The 19,911-nt window shown below is 39.9% G+C and overlaps 1 protein-coding gene across 1 annotated transcript; it reads right to left on the bottom strand.

The window, feature by feature from the left end:
- Positions 1–13,653: 13,653 nt before the first annotated feature.
- On the bottom strand, positions 13,654–16,881 carry LOC128461486 (heat shock factor-binding protein 1). The gene is made up of 3 exons (XM_053446416.1): positions 16,704–16,881; positions 16,522–16,586; positions 13,654–15,084 (listed from the first exon to the last, which is right to left on the bottom strand). The coding sequence occupies exons 1-3, from the start codon at positions 16,776–16,778 to the stop codon at positions 14,988–14,990; spliced, it is 237 nt and encodes a 78-aa protein (XP_053302391.1). The 5' UTR covers positions 16,779–16,881; the 3' UTR covers positions 13,654–14,987.
- Positions 16,882–19,911: the final 3,030 nt, after the last annotated feature.

Raw genomic sequence — 19,911 nt, 5'->3', positions numbered from 1 at the left:
TCTCCCCCTGCCAACACATTAGCATGGAGGCCCCGCCCCCGTGGGCCCATTGGACGGGCTGCTGCTCAAAGGTGGATGCCGACCAGCTGATTCGACAATGTTGCCTGTCAATCAAAACAAAAAGAAAACGCTCTTACAGAGAGAGAGTGAGAGAGAGAGATATAAGAGAAGAGGAGAGAGAGAGAGAGAGAGAGAGAGAGAAGGAGGGAGAGACAGAGAGAGAGAGAGGGGATTGGGAGGGAGAGAGAGAGAGAGACAGAGAAAGAGACAGAAGGAGGGAGAGACAGAGAGAGAGAGAGGGGATGGGGAGAGAGAGAGAGAGACAGAGAAAGAGACAGAAGGAGGGAGAGACGGATAGAGAGGGGATGGGGAGGGAGAGAGAGAGAGAGGGGATGGGGAGGTAGAGAGAGAGAGAGAGACAGAGAGAGAGAGAGCAAAGAAGGGATAGATAGAGAGGGCGGAAAAGATAAGGAGATAGAGAGAAAGGGAGAGAGAGAAGGAGGGATGGAAAGATAGATAGATGGATAGAGAGAGGGAGGGAGAAATGGAGAAAGAAACAGAGGGAGAAGAAGGGAGAGAGGAACTACATTATTGTATAAGTATGCAGTACTCATTACAACACTATGATTTAAGTACTAAGCAGTTATTACTCCATCACACGCGTGACTTACTCACAAGTCATTACTACATTATTGTATAAGTACTAAGTAGTCTTTGCTTAATTACATGAGTACTGAGTTGTCTTTTCTACATTATTGTACCAGTACTCATTAGTCATTACTAAAATATTGTATAAGTACTGAGTAATCATTATTTCATTATTTTATAAATATGCAGTAACCTACATACTAGGTAGACATTACTACATACTCAGTAGTTACTCTTATGTAATCTGTAGTTATTTATACTTACTTACATGAGTACTCAGTAATCTGTAGTTATTTCTACATCATTACATGATCACTCAGTAGTTATTCCTTCATCATAACATTGTAGCAGTAAGGAAAAAATGTTATAAACAGAATGGCCCTTTACACCTCAACAGGAAAAGAAGGATATGATGAGCTGGACACACCTGTGAGCCACAAAAGAGGGAAAATCGAACAGGCAGCATGAAAGAGAACATGTGAAGTGTGAGTCACTGAAGAAGGGAGATCACAAAAAGATAAACTAGTTTCTGGACAGTTGATCCAAGAACTGGATGTTTTTTGGGGGGATGGAAAAGGAGCTGATCCCCGGAGCCTGATGAAGAGGATTTGAAAATCGGTCTATACTTCTCAGATTGGGCCGTGATCCCCTCTGTCCTGGTTGAACCCTAAAAGCTACGTCTCTCTTGAATCCTACATTACGGCAGATTTTGTTGTAATATCAGTTTATTATCTTTTATTCAGTGATACAGATTGACAAACAAATGTTAAATGAAATCAGAAAAAGCTGACCGTGTTGGGTTAAAGTATGTTGGATTAATACGATTATCTGCATTATCAAGCAAGAACTTGTCAAATATGCATGCCTGAGTGGGACGTACAAATAAACAATAGTATACGCATTGATTGGATTTATTATCAGCAGCATAATATCCTGAATGGTTATATAATGGTTTCTACTGTAGGTCATGTATTGATTCTGCTACACTGACATAGTTTTACATTGTTGTTGGAGTTTGCAGAGTTCATTGACTGTGACCATTTTCATCTATCTGGGGTTTATATAAACTGTACACATTATAATAAAGCCGATATGCCTTGATCTTAACTTACATGAGCCACATACACAACAGCATGTGGCAGATTACCAGTTAACACTGCTATATAAGCTCACATTTGCTCTGTGATGTGCGTTAGATAATGTAGAAATCTTAGATGGATATAATGTCACTGTTAGAACAGCATGTGAATATCAAAGTGTGTAAAAGGGCCACTGGGTGAAGCCTGTTTATTGACGATTTTTGGATTATTTTGGTGTTTTGTCGCCACTTTTAAATCAGCCAGAACACAACAAATGTGTGATGTGTGTGTGTGTGTGTGTGTGTGTGTGTGTGTGTGTGTGTGTGTTTACCTTACTTTAAGGGAGTGTCGCCAGAGTGACATTTGGTAACAGGGTGTTACAGTGTGATATCGAGGTCATCTGAGGCCCCTCTCTCCCCGTCGCTGGGATTTATATAACCTTTAGCACAAGGTAAACGTCCATGGCCCTGAGCGACCAAAGCAACACACACTTTTTGTATTCTATGTTACGTGTGTGTGTGTTTGTGTTTGTCCGTCACCCAAGCATCAATCATTCTGAAAGAGAGAAAACCAGCTAAAACAACCAGTTCCAGTTTGGACTTATAGAAGTACACATCTGTTGGCCTATGGGAAGATATGTCACTTGACTCACATGCATGCGTTGGATGTGGCCACCTGAACTCATCCACTGGGATTGGAATGAGGTAATGAGTTGCCAAACTTCATTGGGGTTCCATTGCGTTACGTCAACGGGAGCAGGGTGTCCGCAGAGGAAGCTGGTGAACCTGGTGTTTGTTCCTCTGGTTGTGGATAATATTTCCTGTGTACTTCTAATTTAGCATTGCCTTGATAACTATGGCAAGGCATGTTAGCTTAAAGCCGCCCATGTATGTCCTAAGCATTAACCATGATTGTTGTTGTTGTGACAATTTTCACGGGCACCAAGCGCAGGGAGCACCCAGCGTCAAGCACAACACATACATGAGGGAACGTTACAACAGCAACAGTTTTAGTTCCTTCACAGAGATGTGACGCTAGTTGGAGCTAATTTCTTCAAAACTAATTAAAACGTTTCAAGTTGATTCCTTAATCCATACAAAAATAAGATAAAAAAAGAACATATTCTGTTTTTGTGAAGATTTAACCACCTTCTTCCTTTGATATCTTTTTGCAGAGTTAAGCTAATAAATGTGACGTTATTTTCTCTTGTCCTGTCACATTTAATTCTCGCATGAAAACAAAACATTATTACGTTATATCGCAAATCTCCATTCTCCAGCTTTTCTTTCTGCCGCCGCTTCCTCTAATTTCATATATGTATTATTGAAATCAATTGAATCGATATGAAATGAATTTCCCGGCCTCTAAGTGAAATAGGTTTTATTGAAAAGTGCACGAATATAGTATGAGCCTCTTTCCCTTTTACTGCTATGAATATGCATGACTACGTGCGTGTGCGTGTCCCTCGGCAACACAGGGTTGCCATGGGAGCCAACCCATCTCTCCTGTCCTCATCCTCTCATCCCTCTCTTCTCTCTTTCATCTCTCCTGTCCTGTGCCACCATTCTACCTTCAATCTCCTCACTTGGACACTGTTCACTGTTGTACTTACCTCAAGTCCTCTATTGCCCACTTAAGCCATTGACACTGCAAGGTGTTTATGATGCTTCGTACCACAATATTTAAGACGATAATATTTGGTCCAGTGAAAAAAAAAGATTGATTATTTGTTGAATGTATTATAACAAGGGCAGACTCGGTGGTGCAGTGTGTGTAGATCACAGCCCGGAGCTGTGATTGCAGATCTATTCCCTCAGCGAAAGGTGATACAATCTTATCCATGCTAATTGATGAGCAAGCCGGCAGCCTGATAATGAAATCCAAACCTCTACTCATGTCTAGGTGAGAGTCTGGCTGGGGTTGTGTGTGTGTGTGTGTTTGTGTGTGTGTGTTTGTGTGTGTGTGCGTGCATGAATGCGTGCGTGCGTGCCTGTGTGTCTGTGTGTGGTATGTAATTCTGTTCCATGGCGGCTAGTAAACTGTCTAATTGACCTTTCCACACTCCCCAAAGGACGGCTCCTCCATTCCGTCTCTCTCCTCTGTCCTCCATCCTCCTTTTTGATTCTCCCCAGACACTTCAGCTCGTCACTGTCCTCTGGCTTCTCCTCCCCATTTTTATCCCTTTTTATTCATCTTTTGTCATCACACACAAAATCCCTGATATCTTTAATTTGAATTGAAATTTCAAAATTTAGTTTGTCCACTAAAAGGTTCTGGTGTAAGCTCAACCAATGGTCATATAATCTTTTTAACAAAGCAACTGACCTTGGCACTGAAAATTGTTGTTTGCATCCATTTCTACAAGCTTTATTACAACTGGCACCTCTTGTGTCTTGTGTGAGGATACAATCTAGGGTTGGTAGTAATCCTGGAAAAGCTGACAAGAGTTTGCAACATTATTCAACAGATACATCCCAGCCCCCCCATCAGCCCTTTTGTCAAAGCCACGATCCCAAAACATGCACGCTGCCTGTAAACTGCTGGAAGAGGACTTTTCTGCTTCAACGGTTTTATGTGTCCACGGCTGAAGACTCCAGTCATGCCCAGTGAGAACACAGGCGGGGTGGGTACAGGCAGGCCTGTAAATTACAGTCCCGCGAGGGCCATAGACACTTGCTCTTATTATTTTCTCCTCTTGCTGCACCTCCGTTCCTAAGCAATGCGAAACAACACTGAGGGCGGGAAGGGGTCGACAGGAAGTATTCACTTTTGGAGGAAACACAAAAGGTGATGCACAGCCAGGTCATTTACGCAGGTAACGTTAATAAAGTAAAATAACTAATAAAATTCACAAAAACAAATTATAAATATAAATAAATAAAGTACATATCTAACTCTGTTACACCTACAACTCGTGACGTGAAGAGGATTTCAACAAATGGGAGCTAATGTTTTAGAAATAACTTACCAACCTAACTTTAATATTTGTAACCCCCATTTTGACCAAAAGTACCCGGAAGTTTTAGTCTCAAATAACTAGAAGGTTTCTGCAGACTGTTGATTGCCTGCATTTCCTCCACAGATTGAAGAACAAGGAGAGATTAGACAAATCAGCATGCTGATATATGAACAACATACTGTACGGCTTCACTCAAGTCCACCAGGAGGCAGTGATGCAGAAAATGATATAACAACCGCGACTGCAACAGTAAACATAGAGGAGAGAAAGTTGTGTCCTTTATCATTAACTTATCTTCTCTGTTCTTCCTTCTCCTCCTCACACTTCATTCATATTCTCACTGGCTGTCAAGGGTGAGCAGTGTGAAGCAAGTGTGTGTTAGAGAGAGAGAGAGATGGTGAGTGAGTTTCTGCTAGACAGAAATGTGTCCTAGCTGTCCACTGATGATTACACACACCGAGAGTGAACACTGTGTTGGCTCGGTGATTGTCAAGTGATTTTGAAAAAGAGCGTGAAGGCTCACTTACCTGTGTTACCTATAGGCCTGTAGTGTACTCCAACTGTCACTATCACCTTCTCGGGTATCGAACTTGCCGCTGTCGGAAACAGAGCGTGGTGACCTTTTAAAAAATGAGAAATAACATTCCTCTCATCTCCGTTCAAATGAGCCTTCTTTTCTCTCCTCTCCATCTCTTCTTTCTACTTTTTGTCCCCTTTCATGTTTCATGGCAATGTAATGAGATCAGGAAAAATGTCTAGTGATGACCCCTCTGTCGCAGGCCAACATCTGCCATTTTGTTTCACGGTGCAGATTGAAACTCAGAGTCAGGCTGCCGAAATCTGTTGAGCTTAAAAATCTGCTGTAAAACCTGCTACAAGGAATTCGTAGAATTATAAAAAAAAATGCTATCTTCTCAACTTGCGTTGCAGTGCAAGGTACACTCTGATATAGCCTTATTTTTCCATAAGTGCCGCTTGTACTTTGAGGTTTTTTGAGGGGAAGTACTGGAGCCCATCCCAGGTGTCATTGGGTGAGAGGCAGGATACAACTGTGACAGGTCACCATCTTATCACTGGGTCAACATATAGAGACAGACAACCAATCACAATCACACTCAAACCTTAGGTCATTTAAATTCTCCAACTGATCGAACCCTAGTCTTCAGTCTTTGGACTGTTGTAGGAAGCTGGAGTTCCTGTGCTGCACCACCCTACCACCCTTATTTATATTTTACATGATTTATGTATATACAACTAACTCTCCTACTATGGGCAGAAAAAGTCTCTGGTTCGTCTCTGGTTCGACTCCACGGAGAAACAACAAAAAGACGAACCTGGATTGATCTGTCCAAAAATCCAAGAGGATTCTCCCTACCCTGTCTAGTGCCCCTGAGCAAGGCACCTTACTCCCCCAACATCTGCTCCCCGGGCGCTGTACATGGTCGCTCACTGCTCTGTGTGTCCTGCACCAGATGGGTCAAAAGCAGAGGTTAAATTTCCCTACAATTGCTTGAGTGTGCCTGTGCATGTCTGTGCATGTGTTTGGGACAAATAAATGTATCTTAATCTTATAAATGTATCTTAATCTTAATCTTAATCTCTTAATCTAGGAGATCTTGTTTGGACTCTTAGAAGTTGTTTCCTGTATAAGTCTGAAATCACCTACAGTTGCTCTGTCTCATTTCTACCTGGCCCACGAGAACGCCTCCTTCTCGGGCCTAGTAGACTACGAAGGCTGAACCGAAGTAAGACGGTGTGGTCTATAGAGGTTTTCCGTGATCTGCGTTACCAGCCTTCAAATAGTTGTTGCCTAGAGCTGGAGCTGGATCCACCAGTAGAGTCTTCGTTTCTCAGGGAGGAAACATGCGCCGACCTTTCGAAATGGGAGAGCCTAGCTGCTTCACTGTGACGCAATTAGTCTTCAAATGCAGCCTACGAAGGTTGCTGCTCCTGAATTAACACACAGTTTATATGTGTCCAGGGATGTTTTACTTCCTGCCTTTGTGGTTTATTTACCACCCGACTTCTGTCACCTTTGGCTCATTGGCTAATTATCCCCCCTTTGTACAAATTGTCTCATCTCTCCCCATTTCAGTTGTAACACTTTCTATGCAACGGTTAGTAAAGCTGCATCACTTTTTGCCTGCTGTGCTTACCACGATGACTGTCTCCATGTGATTTTCAACCATGGGCCGAATATAAAGACTGAAGACATGACAGCTCCCCAAAAGTGAAGCCAAATCCTCTTGATCATCCCCTTGTGGCCGACTGCGGTTTAGTTCAGAAACACAACTAACAGGCAGCTTCAGGAATTCAATGGAAAAATGTAACCCCTTGTAAAACACACGGCTGGTTTTGTATAGCCTTAAAATAAAGGAAAACATGAAAAGTTCATTACAGGGCACTGACGACTACTCATCAACAGTGTATAGTTAACATTTCTCATGTTGATCATCACCACAGCATGAAGTCCTGAGAACCCTGCTTTGTATGTCCTCTGGGTTGTATCTGATCATCATCATCATCATCATCATCATCTCACCTACTGTCAGCTCTTGTCATTACCTGATCCCTTGTTGTGTCTTTTATTTACAACAATGTGTTTCATTTTAATTTGCCGCAACTTCATCACCTACTCGATTCGTCCCTTTACAGGTGTGATATAAAACCTTGAATATTACATCATCATGGGCTTTAAAAATCCAATATTACATTTGGCTTCTTTCACTGGTCATTCATAACCTTTTTTTTTTCCAGACAGCTAACGACTCTAGCGTCTCAGTTCGCTGGTGTTAATGACCTGTCTTTAAGCAAAGCAATGGATGTACCACCTTGGGCACTGAACCGCTTAATCATGTGGGGACAAAATGGGAACAGACAGGGAGACATAAAAGGGGGGTAAGTGGGGAGGGGAGGGGGGCCGAGGCGACCATGACGACCACCTTTGAAACGGACATTGATTCCACTCCGGCGACTTCACATAGAGAGAGAAGAGGAGCGAGAGAAATGATACGAAAAGAAAAGGGGGAAAGGAGGAGAAGATAGTGTGACAGATTTTTAATCGGCAGTGGTAATGAGTAACAGAGGAGAGCGGGAGGAAGAAACGCTGGGCGAGGTGAGGGAGGGACGATCATCAGCACCTCAATGCATTCATTAACTGTGCAGCATCTTGTGGATAAAGTTTTTAGTTTACAAAACATGAACATTTTATTTATGCGTCTCAACCAAGTGCGAAAATCTGACCTAAACCCGATATGCTCAGCTGCTATGCTTTCCACAGTCGGCAAGTGTTTGCTGGTTGTGGAAACAGTTGGATTTCTTACTGTAATGTCTTGCTCTACAAATAGAAATATGATTATTATTTTTAAACAATTATTTGTAGGTTTCATTAGTGAGATATCCACATGATGTTAGTATCCTCAGTTACTAACACATTAAAAGGCAGTATGTACCTATGCTCTCACACAGCTCTACAAATGACCACAAACATGTGCCCACAGCTACACAACAGTTCAAACACTTCCTTTTTATCTCCCTGACCTGTATATCTCCTCTCAGATTCAAGCACACGCACATGCACACACAAAAGCAGATACACACGCACACCTGTCGGAGGAGAACAATTTTCACGGCCATGGCTACCATGAAAGCTGACCCAGTTTCCATGGAGACAGTGCCGGGGTTGGTCGCCGGCTGCCGATCCATCGGACACACCCACGTTTCACGTATCCACATTGAGAGAGGGATGGAGAGATGAGGAGTGAAAGAGGAAGATAGATGTAGACAGAGGAACCGAGTGATGAAAGAGAGGCAGATGGAGGGATGATGAGTAGTGAGGGAGGAAGAGAGAGACAAGGGAGAATGAATAGGAGTGAATAGGAAAGCAGTTTGAAAAAAAGGGAGGAAGAAGAAGTTGGGTGGAGTGAGGAAATAGAGAAAGGTTTGAAACAAAACTGTTGTTGTGGAGATTTTCAAATATAGAGTTTCATTAAAGTACATTCAAGTAAAAAATATAAATAGTTAGGTTTATTTTGTCCCTCTATCCTATACCATAACATGCCTATGGATGGATATGCTGGAAGTCTGCCTGCCACTATTTCAGGCATCAGGAGCTTTGAATCTTTTGAGCTATTTAAGTTTTCATGCAAATCTTATACTCACCCCAAACAGCAGCTGGACCCCTTAGGCGACCGCAAGATGTTTTTCACGAATCCGGTAAATTTGAAAAATGATAAACTATAGATTGGCTTTTCACAATCTTTACAAAAGATGAAAACTATAGTTGAATTTAAAATAAAGCATCATAAATCATGAAACAACGTTTTTGTCCCCATATGACACCTGATGTGATCCTGACCGATTAGCAGCATCAGATGTAGGAGGTTCTTTCAGAGCGCCACAGGAGACACCATGACAGGCGCACGCAGGTGACTTTTAGCTCGAATCCAATCAATCATCCTTTTGTGTGAACTTCAACCACCTCCAGGGATAATGAGGGTCTGGCCCTGTTGTTTCAGGGGTTGGGGTCTGGAAGGTTTGTCTATATTTATGACCCCATGTTATACATTGCATACAGTATGTCACTGAGTTCTGAGTAGTGCGTCCACTGGAGAGAGATTTTATTCTTCTGAGATTGTTTCACTTCAGACAATATCTTTAAATAAATATGGAAAATATTCAGTTTGGTATAGCACAAATATGTTTTCATTTTCCTTCATGTTCTGTAAAATGATGATCACCCTATGGAAGGGTTGGGAAGCACCAATCTAGGGGATGAATGCAAATTCAAATGCGGGGGACTGGAGGTTTTTAATGCAACCTCTGGAGATGCTGTGCATTCCTATAGAAAATATTGGTTTTATATATGGAGATGTTACACAGTGTGATATACAAACATGTTACTGAATGGACTTGATTCCAAATGTTGTTAAAAACTTATTTTTGCAAATGGATATTATGTAAATTGTCAATATATAATTAGTTTTTGTACATATATATTGTGACAGTTAGCATTCTTATGCAATTTTGGAGACACAATCATCATTGCTTTGAGGAACAGTCCACTTATGAAACCACATTTAAACTCACTAGATCCAGATATGTGTCCCTAAACATGCCAGATTTTTTTGTCATCAAATTCCATGAATTATGAATTGTGTTGAAACTCATTCTGGTGTTTGTCTGTAATCTTGTGTTCAAAAAAACATTCAAACCATCAATCAAATCTTACTTGAAGTTTTATGACAAATTACATCCATATAGATAACATCCCATGCTGTGTGTAAATGATGAGAGGTGGTAAACGTGTTGTTAAGAAAGAACATATCTACGTTTCTAAAAGCATCATGTCATTTCTCCCCTCCTCTCCTGCAGACCTTGTCCCTCCTGCACTTCACCAAATCCTCTGTCCCTATTCCAGCAGCCTCGTAGGGACATCTGTGGCAGAGCCAAGCTGGAAATCAGTTTCTATTCCTGTAGATATAAATGTATTACAGCAGACAGAAGGTGATGTATGTTACAAAGGCCCTGAAATAACTGTTGGGGTAATTTTAGGCACAGCTCTTCGCCCGTCCAGCAGAACAGAATAGAATAGAAGAGAATATATGATTAGGAGCTGGGCTCTCGGATGAGCCGTGAGTCTGTATTTACTATGACAAAGATAACAGGTGGTGGTCATCTGTGGTTTGTTTTGTGTGCGTGTGTATGTGTGTGTGTGTGTGTGTGTGTGTGTGTGTGTGTGTGTGTGTGTGTGTGTGTGTGTGTGTGTGTGTGTGTGTGTGTCTGTGTGTGTCTATGTGTTAAGAGCAGGGATTTTCACTTCAAAAGCAGACGAGAGCACTGCGCAGATTAAAGCACACCAGGAATCAAAGAGCCTCAGGTGGTTGGGAACACACAGGTGTCCCCCGTACGCCTGTGTGTGTGTGTGTGTGTGTGTGCCTGTTTGTGTGTTGTAGAAGAGAGAGAGAGAGATCTATTTTTAACTCTTATCTCGGCCAACACCTCTGTGGGTTCTTGTTCTCTGTGGTTTGTCTGAGCGATTCAGGACTTACAGTGTGGAAGTATTATCAAAGATGAAGAGAGTGCCCCCGCAGAGCTGCTGTGTGTGTGTGTGTGTGTGTGTTGGGGCGGGGGGGGGGGGAGGTCGACCTTGTAGACGTCAACAGAAGGTACAACATGTGACGAACGCTTCACCATGTGCAGCATTCTGCTTTTCCACAAGAATCACCTGTGCCACTGATGGTGCTCCTGGTGCAAATATGTGTGACCGACATAAATAGATAGATAGAGAGATAGAGAGATAGAGAGATAGAGAGATAGATAGAAAGAAGAGAGGAAGCCACTTGAGGCTATTGACATTTACATTGTGTTTCACCCCGTGAGTGAAGTGTGCAACAGTGGCGTTAGGGAGAGGGAGAAACATGGCAGACGAGTGTGCGCAGCCACATGCAATCACACACACGCACACACACACACACACACACCTTTTCTTTCTTTCTCTGGAGTGCTTGCCCCTATCCAGTGCAGAGTGCTAACCATGCAGACGGCCATCAGAGCCCCACCATCCCAGTGGAGAGCACCCGGCGTGGGCCACAGGGCTGAACCACTTAGCCTCCCCTCACTGCCAGCCCAGCTCTCCACTCACCCACACACCACTCCACCGCCAACAGAAGATTGTGTGAACTTGCTAAAGTTGTGTAGTGCAAAAAAGCTAAAAGTGTCTCTGTCGCTCGCACTCTGCGAAGATCCTCAATGCTTCAGCCTAACACACTGCAAAGCCCCTCTCCTGTCTCCCCCTGTCTTGGCTGTCTTCCAGTACACATAGTAGTAGACATAGCCCCACACATGGGTAAGCACACGTGTACACACATAAACACACAATCACACACACATTATTACACTTACTCAAACAGACAAGTGTCTGCTCCTGTGCAAGTTACCATGGCAACACAGTCAGCAGTGTTGTTGCTCTTTGGCTGTGTTGAGCATGACAGTGAAGCTTATTAGTATTTAGAAGTATACACATGCACGTGCACATGGGCGCCCCCTGCCATGCACATACATTCACATTTGTACAGTCTTAGAGGTGAGTCCTTGGCAGTAAGATGCCATCTACAGCACAAACACTGAAAGTGCATCCACCACCACATCATGTATGTATTTTATATATGGTCACTTGAACATTAACCCATATGTGATTATTTAACATCTTGTTCCTAGGCAACGTGTCTGGTTTCAGGCTTTCCACAAGATGATGAAAATTGGCTGCAGGAATTTACTCCCATTAAGCATTAGTGATATAAAAAATGTTAAGGCCTGGCTCACAGGCTCAAATGTGTCGGATGGAGTCGAGATCAGGGTTGTGTGCAGGTCTCTCTAGGTCTTCTACATCAAACTGGGAAAAGCAGTTATTCATGTACCTTCATTTCTTTACGGCATAACCATATTAAAACCACACAGTTAGAGGCACAGTATTGTCTAAAATAACACTGATCAGCTACAACATATAAAGCAGGTAACTGATGTTAATGTTGTAGCTGTATCATTTCAAACACTGTGGTATCTACAACTCTTTATCTGAGCCTAAGAGGCAAACGGATTTAAAATATACAGAAACGTGAGGGCAGCCCAAGTTCTTTTGGCCACTAACAGGCCTTAAGTCATAATTTGTAAATAATATGTTTATTATTAAGACTATAGTTAAAATGTTGTGCTAAACTGAACTACAGTATATTGAACAGTGTTTCTGATTGTTTGCCTCATCTTAAAAAGGTAGATTCAGATTGCACTGGGTTGTACAGATGTACCAGTAACATAAGCAGCTAAACCTATGAGCTGAACAGCAAGCTGAGCAAATTCAATTTCAGCACCATGGTCAGCGACACATCCACTCACTGTAACGACTACGTGTGACCACTAGAGGGCAATATAGTTTCATATTAGCAGCGTTTACGTCACCGTAACGTCTTCCATGGAATTGTCTTTTGTGAATTACATTTTATTGGAACCAAATTTAAAATCTGGGGACCTGTCTTTTAGAAACCTTTTTAAACCTCTTTAAACCTTCTGCGCAAGACTGAAAAGTATAAGAAGCAGGATAGAAAGATTCATAAACAGCAATTATCTTCATATTCCACAGGTTATATTGATTGATTGATTGATTTATTCAGGCATATTTAGATGCCAAATATTTATCAGTACGTGAAATTTGGTGCAGCTTGATTGAATTTAAAGGCACCGGTTGGACATGGCGGAGCTATATCATTTGTTTATCAGCTTTCCACTTCCTTTATGCTGCCATATGAATGATGTGACAGACTATTGGAAAGATTGATGTGAAATTCTACTTAGGAAGGAAAACAACCTAAAGTTGAATCTAGTTGACACTGCGTCACATGTGCAGGTTTTCAATTCTAAATAACAACATATATCACTTCTTCTTGTCTTATGGATCTAACTGTTTCTTCTTTGTCGTATAAAACGGAACAGATGCTAGACGTGTGTGAGCGAAGAGTTAGCATGTAGTTAGTAGTAAACATGAAGACATTGGTGTAGTTTGAAAAATGTCAATTAAATGAGATAAAGTTGCCAAATAGATTTCAGTGTACATTTCATATAGATTTCATATAAATGAATAACCAGCTTTAAGATTTCATAAAATAGGGTGAAAAAATAGAAAATCTCAAATAATTGCCCTAACCTGGGAATTTGACAAGGCCAATAGAGGTAAACTGTTCTCAGTTCTTCAACTTATTGTAAACAGATTCTAAAAATTTGGTCCAGAAGATTGTAGACATTTTATTTTGTTAATTGATATTGTAAATTACTTCTGTAGTGAAAAATAATAAAATATCAATTCTGTAGCTAATACAAATATATCAGCATTAAAGGAATGATTTGATGATTGGTGCTCTTTGGAAAAACTATTGTGAGGTCAAACATAATTAAGTGATTCCAAGAAGCAGTAACTGAAAATGTTCAAAAAAGTATTTATTTGGCCATTTGATTAACTTTGGTGCACAGTGAAAAACACAGAATATACTTATGATTATCTGATGGCTAATCTGACTTCAACATAATGTGCATTCAATATGTCAGAGGAAATAGGAAGATGTGAAATATAGCACATACTTGTATTACACCTAGTACTGTGTATTGTACTAAGGAATAAACTGCATAGATGTGATCAAGAAATCCAGATAAACTACAGGCCTCAATTAAACAATACTTCAGTCTGTGGCAGTGTCATCCAAAAAACAACAAATGGAGTTTTTACGGCGACTGGTCACTTTCTATTGCAATTTTTGAGTGGTAATGTTGAAAAAATAAAAGGTAGAATCATTGATAAACCAATCAGCAGCTGTTTTAAACAGGACCTGTGGTGGACTGAACTGTGCAGTTCTTTCTCGAGAAGAGAGATAATGGTCTTTTCTGTGAAAATATTGGATCTAGTCTTTGAGATATTTCCCAAAACTTTTCTTCCCATCATTCATAGTTTTAGATGAACAGTGTGCATAGTTACAAAAATTGCTTCAGACACAGAATACATCTTCTGTAGTGTTTTCTGTCAGTCAGACTTCTTGCATGTTTTTAAGCGTGCTGAGTGGTTGACCAATGGAGGCACTGTTGAGCTACAATGTCCTTAACAATTTATATTTCTTGCTGTAACAACACATGCCCATAATGTGCGTACATGCACATATATATGTTGTTGGGACTAACAGGGGAGAGGAAGACCACAATGTGTAAACAATGCTGCATTAAAGATATTAAAACATTTTGAAAATATTATATGAGGTAGTAAATGCATTGAAATTACTTATTTTAGACTTTAAGGATATGAGAAAGATCTTTTAGTAAGAAAATAGACTGTAAACAATAAATCGTGAATTAAACTCTATTCTCACCCATGCTCTTTCTTGGCTCTTGTTTCTTTTGGCCGCACCACAGGAGGTTAATGCCTGACGATCTGATTGTACATGCTTTGAAAAACAATGACAAGTATTACTAAAGAATAAATGATCATGCCAACATGGTGATCCAAGGCTCTTTAGCCTGTGATTGGTGTTAGCACTGAGAGATACATATTTGTTAGGAGTATTGTAGCACCTTGAAAACACTTTCATTAGGCCAAACCCTTAAAGAGATATCATCTGTAGAGGTAAACTAATGCCAACTCCAAGATCTCAGGATGTTTGATGAAAGTGAAACTTCAGAGCCAAAGTGAAGTCCCTGCCAGCAGAGTCACAGTGAACCCACAGATTCTGAAGGTTTCATTTAAAGAGCTTATGTGTCAGATGCTGTCACTTTGAAACCGCCTGCTCCTCCATACCAGCCTGTGTCATCAGGTCTGAGACGTTTTTCTCAAGGTCATCGATGCGGGTTCCCATTTGAGTAAGTGTTCAAATGAAGGAAAAATCTGCACATCATACAGACATAAACAACCACACAGTACAACAGCAACGACCGCAACAACACAGAACAACAACACAACGACAGAAACAACACAGAACAGCAATGACACAGAACAACACCAACAACCCAGAACAACACAAACAACACCGAACAACAACACAGTACAACGGCAACAACACAGAACAACAACACAGTATAGCACAATCCATCAATCGTAAGTACATTTTCAAAGGTAAACTGGTTCAACTGGTGTTAATGGTTGACAGCGACATGCATAACAAAACATCTAAAGAAGTTGTCCCTGCTCGAAAGTTATTTTACAAGTGTCTCACTAGTGAACTGTCAACAACATTTAAATGAATGATACTGAGCTATTTCATGATTATTTAATTTATAAGATTATTGATTAAATTCTGTCTGTTATTGAGATCATAATTAAATTGTGCTCCTGAACTGCAAATACAGTATATGTTTAAAAACTAAATTATTTGTTTAACATTTGGAACTTTAAAAGAAGACAAGCCAATAAAAGACCATAATTGTCATTGAAACACTAATAATTGCATTAATGAACAATTGTATGGTATAAATAGTTATTAAGAATTGTTTACTAAACTAATTTGTAATCTATAAATAAATATACAAAATAAATGTGTAAATAATTCATGATGTAAAATCAAATAAAATGTTAATCTATTTGTTAGAAGTTAGGATGCTGATTGGCTAAACAGATGGAATGGCTAGAAGGAAAAGGAAATGCAATCTTTTAAAATGCCTGATTAAAATCTGTGTTTTCATTTCAATTGACCCAGTTACTGTTTTTGCTTTCTATATGCCATTATCTATTCATGAATTCAATAATGTAATTTTACAGTAATTTATCATATTTTATTTGTAAATCATCCTTCATAATTACTCTTTTCGTTGTCCCATAAAATAAAAACTACATCTTTACTACTTTGTCATTTTAGATTTTAATGAAATCATTTGCACACAAATGTATTAATACATAAGTTTATCATATAATGTCACAAGTGTAAATAATAAAACTGGAAATGTGATATGTAACACCTGCTACTTCAATGACTGTAGTGAATTGAACGTGTTTTTTATATAAAGTTCTACTCATAAACCAATATTTTTTTTCATAAGTCTTTTTGTTTCACTCATTCCAATGTAATTTGAATTTGACAAGTGTATATTCTAACAAACAAAATTAGCAAACATTTTCCCCTTGAGACTAAATTTGAATGCTCCTCAATGGCCTTGTTTGACACATGTCCTCAGGTGTGTGTGTGTGTGTGTGTGACCTCACAGCTGCCTGAACCAAAACTGCTTCCGGTGTCCTTTCTGAAACAGAAAGTGTGGAACAGTGTAGAGTTTGTGTTCCGGGAAGTCTTAATGAGGAAACAAAGGATATGTCTGGACTCCAGCTGTTCGGAGATGCCCTGAAACCTTCCCTGAACTCTCTGCATCGTTTCCTCCATCTGAACACACACGTCACAAAGTGTTGAGGTTAAAAAGAAGGTTTAAAAAAAAAAAAAAAATACAACCAGCCCAGGTCAGGCGCACAGACAAACACACAAACACACACACAGACTCACCGCCTCTTTCATGTCTTTGCTCTCTGTCTTCGACATCGTTAATCTTTGCTGGAGTTTATCTTCTGTCCCAGTCATTTATTAGTTTGATTAAACTGAGGAACTGTCCCCACTCAGCTCTCATTCAGTGACGTCAGCCGGTGACATGCGTCCACCGACCGAAAACTGTGCCACTTCCGCTTCCAGTGCCCATCATTTCACAATAAAGGTCAATTCAGGAAGGTATTACTTTCCCGTTTGTCTTCCTTTTCACTGCAGTCTCGTTTCCGAGTAATGATAAAATGATGAAAAAGTGCTTTACAGATCAAAAACAAGCAAGGAGAAACACATTACAGAATTACATAAAAACAAACAAAAAACAAAGTCATAAAATAATAAATAAAAGAATACAAACACTAAATGTACGGCAGACATTTAATCATCACCACCCATAAAACTAAACAAAACTAGAATAAGGTCAAATCAGGCAATGTGGTATACAATAAAAGTACATTTTAAGCTTTGCTCAAAAGGACTGTACTGATTCAGCCTGCTGTATTTTCTCAGGCAGGGTATATTAAAAGCTCTGCCCCCTTTGGTCTCCAGCCGAGAACCTGGAGTAATTAAAAGGTCCCTGCCAGAGGATCTCAAAGTGTGAGCAGGGTAGCGTGGGAAAACAATATAAGCAATAAACTACAGAAAGTGCCTTTTAGGTAATTAATTAATTAATTGTATTTATAAACTAACTGAAAGCCAGTGCAAAGAGTCTAAATCCGTGTGTTCCAACCTGATATATTGGTCAAAAGCCTGGCAGAAAATTCTATGTCCTTACAGCATCTTTATATTCAGTGGTTCATACAAATTAACTTCATTCATATCGAACATACTAAAATCAAGCTTCAATCGAATCTTTGACATTCAAAATAGAAACAGAAAAAAGCCAATGTCAAATATCCAAGAGTATATGGCTACATAACACTTTGTTTAGTGCAATGACTAAAAGTAAAAGAAAATAAAGATAAATTAAATCATTTTTATCATACTCTGGCATCCCAAAAAGTTCCTTTCCATAAATGTAGTGCTTTATTTTGAAGGTAAATGCTGCCACATATCCGGTTGAATGTGAGCTTACTTTGGCTGCCTTGATGGATATCTGTGGTGATTTGTATGCATAGTTCCAAACAGGAAGAACATTTTTGTGTTAACTCCATGTGAACTGGTTTAACCTGACTAGCTAACTGTGTGTTCTGGTTCTTGCAGATGATTATGAATGGATTCCTCTCTCCACACTGAGGCTTTGGTTTTTACACAAGAGATTATCCTGGATAATAGTGACAGAGGACTGACTGTCTGCCACGGGGATTATATAACTTCCATTAAGCCATTATAATCTTCATAATGTGAATCTTGTGTCAGTGTCATTCCCTGTTCACTTTCTCTGAATATGTTTTAGTCATAGCTACTGTGTGTGATGTTGGAGAGGGCACCTTTAAAAGGAAGTGGTGCGTGTTCCCCAGTCGTGACTTTAAATAAACCAGGTTGCATTTTTAAGGAAGAGGTGGCTCCACGGTTAGTGCAGAAAACGCCCTCTTGTAATGGAAGTTTCTCCTCTATGCAATATTTATCGTAGACAGTAATGGGCCTCAGCTGAGCTCCCCCTCACACATCTCTCTCAGTCACAGGAACAAGCTAGTAGAACTACCCTGTAATACCTGCCACCTACTTGCTGGATATCAATCAGTTTGCTATGATTATTGTTATGTTTTTGTTGTTATAACAAAGCACTATTATTATAAGAATTCAAATTTTGTGTCCTTAAAAAACTTTGCACAATCTTAGCTGTCGTTGAATACCCACCAATACGTGCACTAATCTAATCACGAGTCAGTCTCAGCTGTCAACTAATTCAAATTAAACTAAACTAAAAAAATGAGCATATGAACCAACACCAGTGTCGTAAGAAATACCTTAAAAATGACAGAGGAGGCTGGATCTATGACCTGTACTGCAGCCAGCAACAAGGTGGCGTTCAAAACACTTTATATACAGTCTATGGCCTGTCCACGTCTACATGAAAATATTTCCTCTTAGTCCAACTAGTGGCAACAGGAAAAGACAGCTTTAACACTTTCACATGCTCCTGAAACTTCCTCTAAGTTCATATGTGCATAAAGACAATTTATCATTCAGCACCACATGATTTCTGATAATGTTGGTAACTTCTTCTCCTTCAGTTGTCACCCTGAAATGTTTCACAGCATCTTGTTCTCCATTCATAGAGCAGTACTGCTTTAGAAAGTAAAGCTCATGTGCATGTGATCCATCCACACAACAGAACAGTCGGCTCCTTTGTGCAGAATTTAAAGGTCATAAAGGTTTTGAATCATGTGCTTCTGCAGTCAAGGCACAGAATCTGTACCAGCCTCCGTCGTGCACAAAGGTGTGATGGCCCTTCAATGCTGCTTGTAACTTTATTGCAATAATAATCTAAATATTCTAAATATTTAATGAAACAATCTTTAAAAGAGTTAAATTCAAGCAAAAAAGGGGCAACGAGGGCTGTGAACTTGAAAACGTCTAAATGAAATAAAGTACAAAAAACATATAGTTAAGAGACATGTTACTGGCGTTGCCATAGCCTTATATTAAATTACATTTTTGGAGTAAAAAACACATTTGTGTATTTTAAAACACTCTGTCCAGATGCAAAAATGCATGTCCATCTTTTGATGAGAAACAATTTTGTGGAAGAAATGCTTCAGTGAATTCTCCTGTTTAAACAAAGTCTGGAACTGATGCAAACAACTGTCTTTATGATGTTTTTTTCACATTCCTGCTCAAGCATGATGATGAAACTGGTGATACATATCTTTTACAGCTGTTCGGCAGATAGTAGCTGATATTGTATATTCACTGGTGCATAAACTGTGCAGATAAGCTCCAATAAACTCCAGACTTGATTGAGCAAATGTGTCACTTTATGGAGTTTCTCCAGCAGGGAGACTTTTACACTTTAAAATGCTCCAATTATAAATCGGACCAGAATTCTATTATTATACACAGACAAATTAAAGCATGGAATTTTCATCAACGTGTCCGGAAAACAAACGAGATGATTCATTATCCGCGTAATTGCAGATTGTATAAAAGCCACGTTTTACAAATTGGATTGATATGTTTATCATCACATGTGCTGTCATGTGCGTTGACGCCGTTCAAAAAGCGATTCAGA

This window comes from Pleuronectes platessa, chromosome 18 (assembly GCF_947347685.1).
Source record: "Pleuronectes platessa chromosome 18, fPlePla1.1, whole genome shotgun sequence".
Classification (NCBI taxonomy): Eukaryota; Metazoa; Chordata; class Actinopteri; order Pleuronectiformes; family Pleuronectidae; genus Pleuronectes; species Pleuronectes platessa.
The sequence above is the reverse complement of the archived record's forward strand: the minus strand, read 5'-3'. Positions and strand labels throughout refer to the sequence as shown.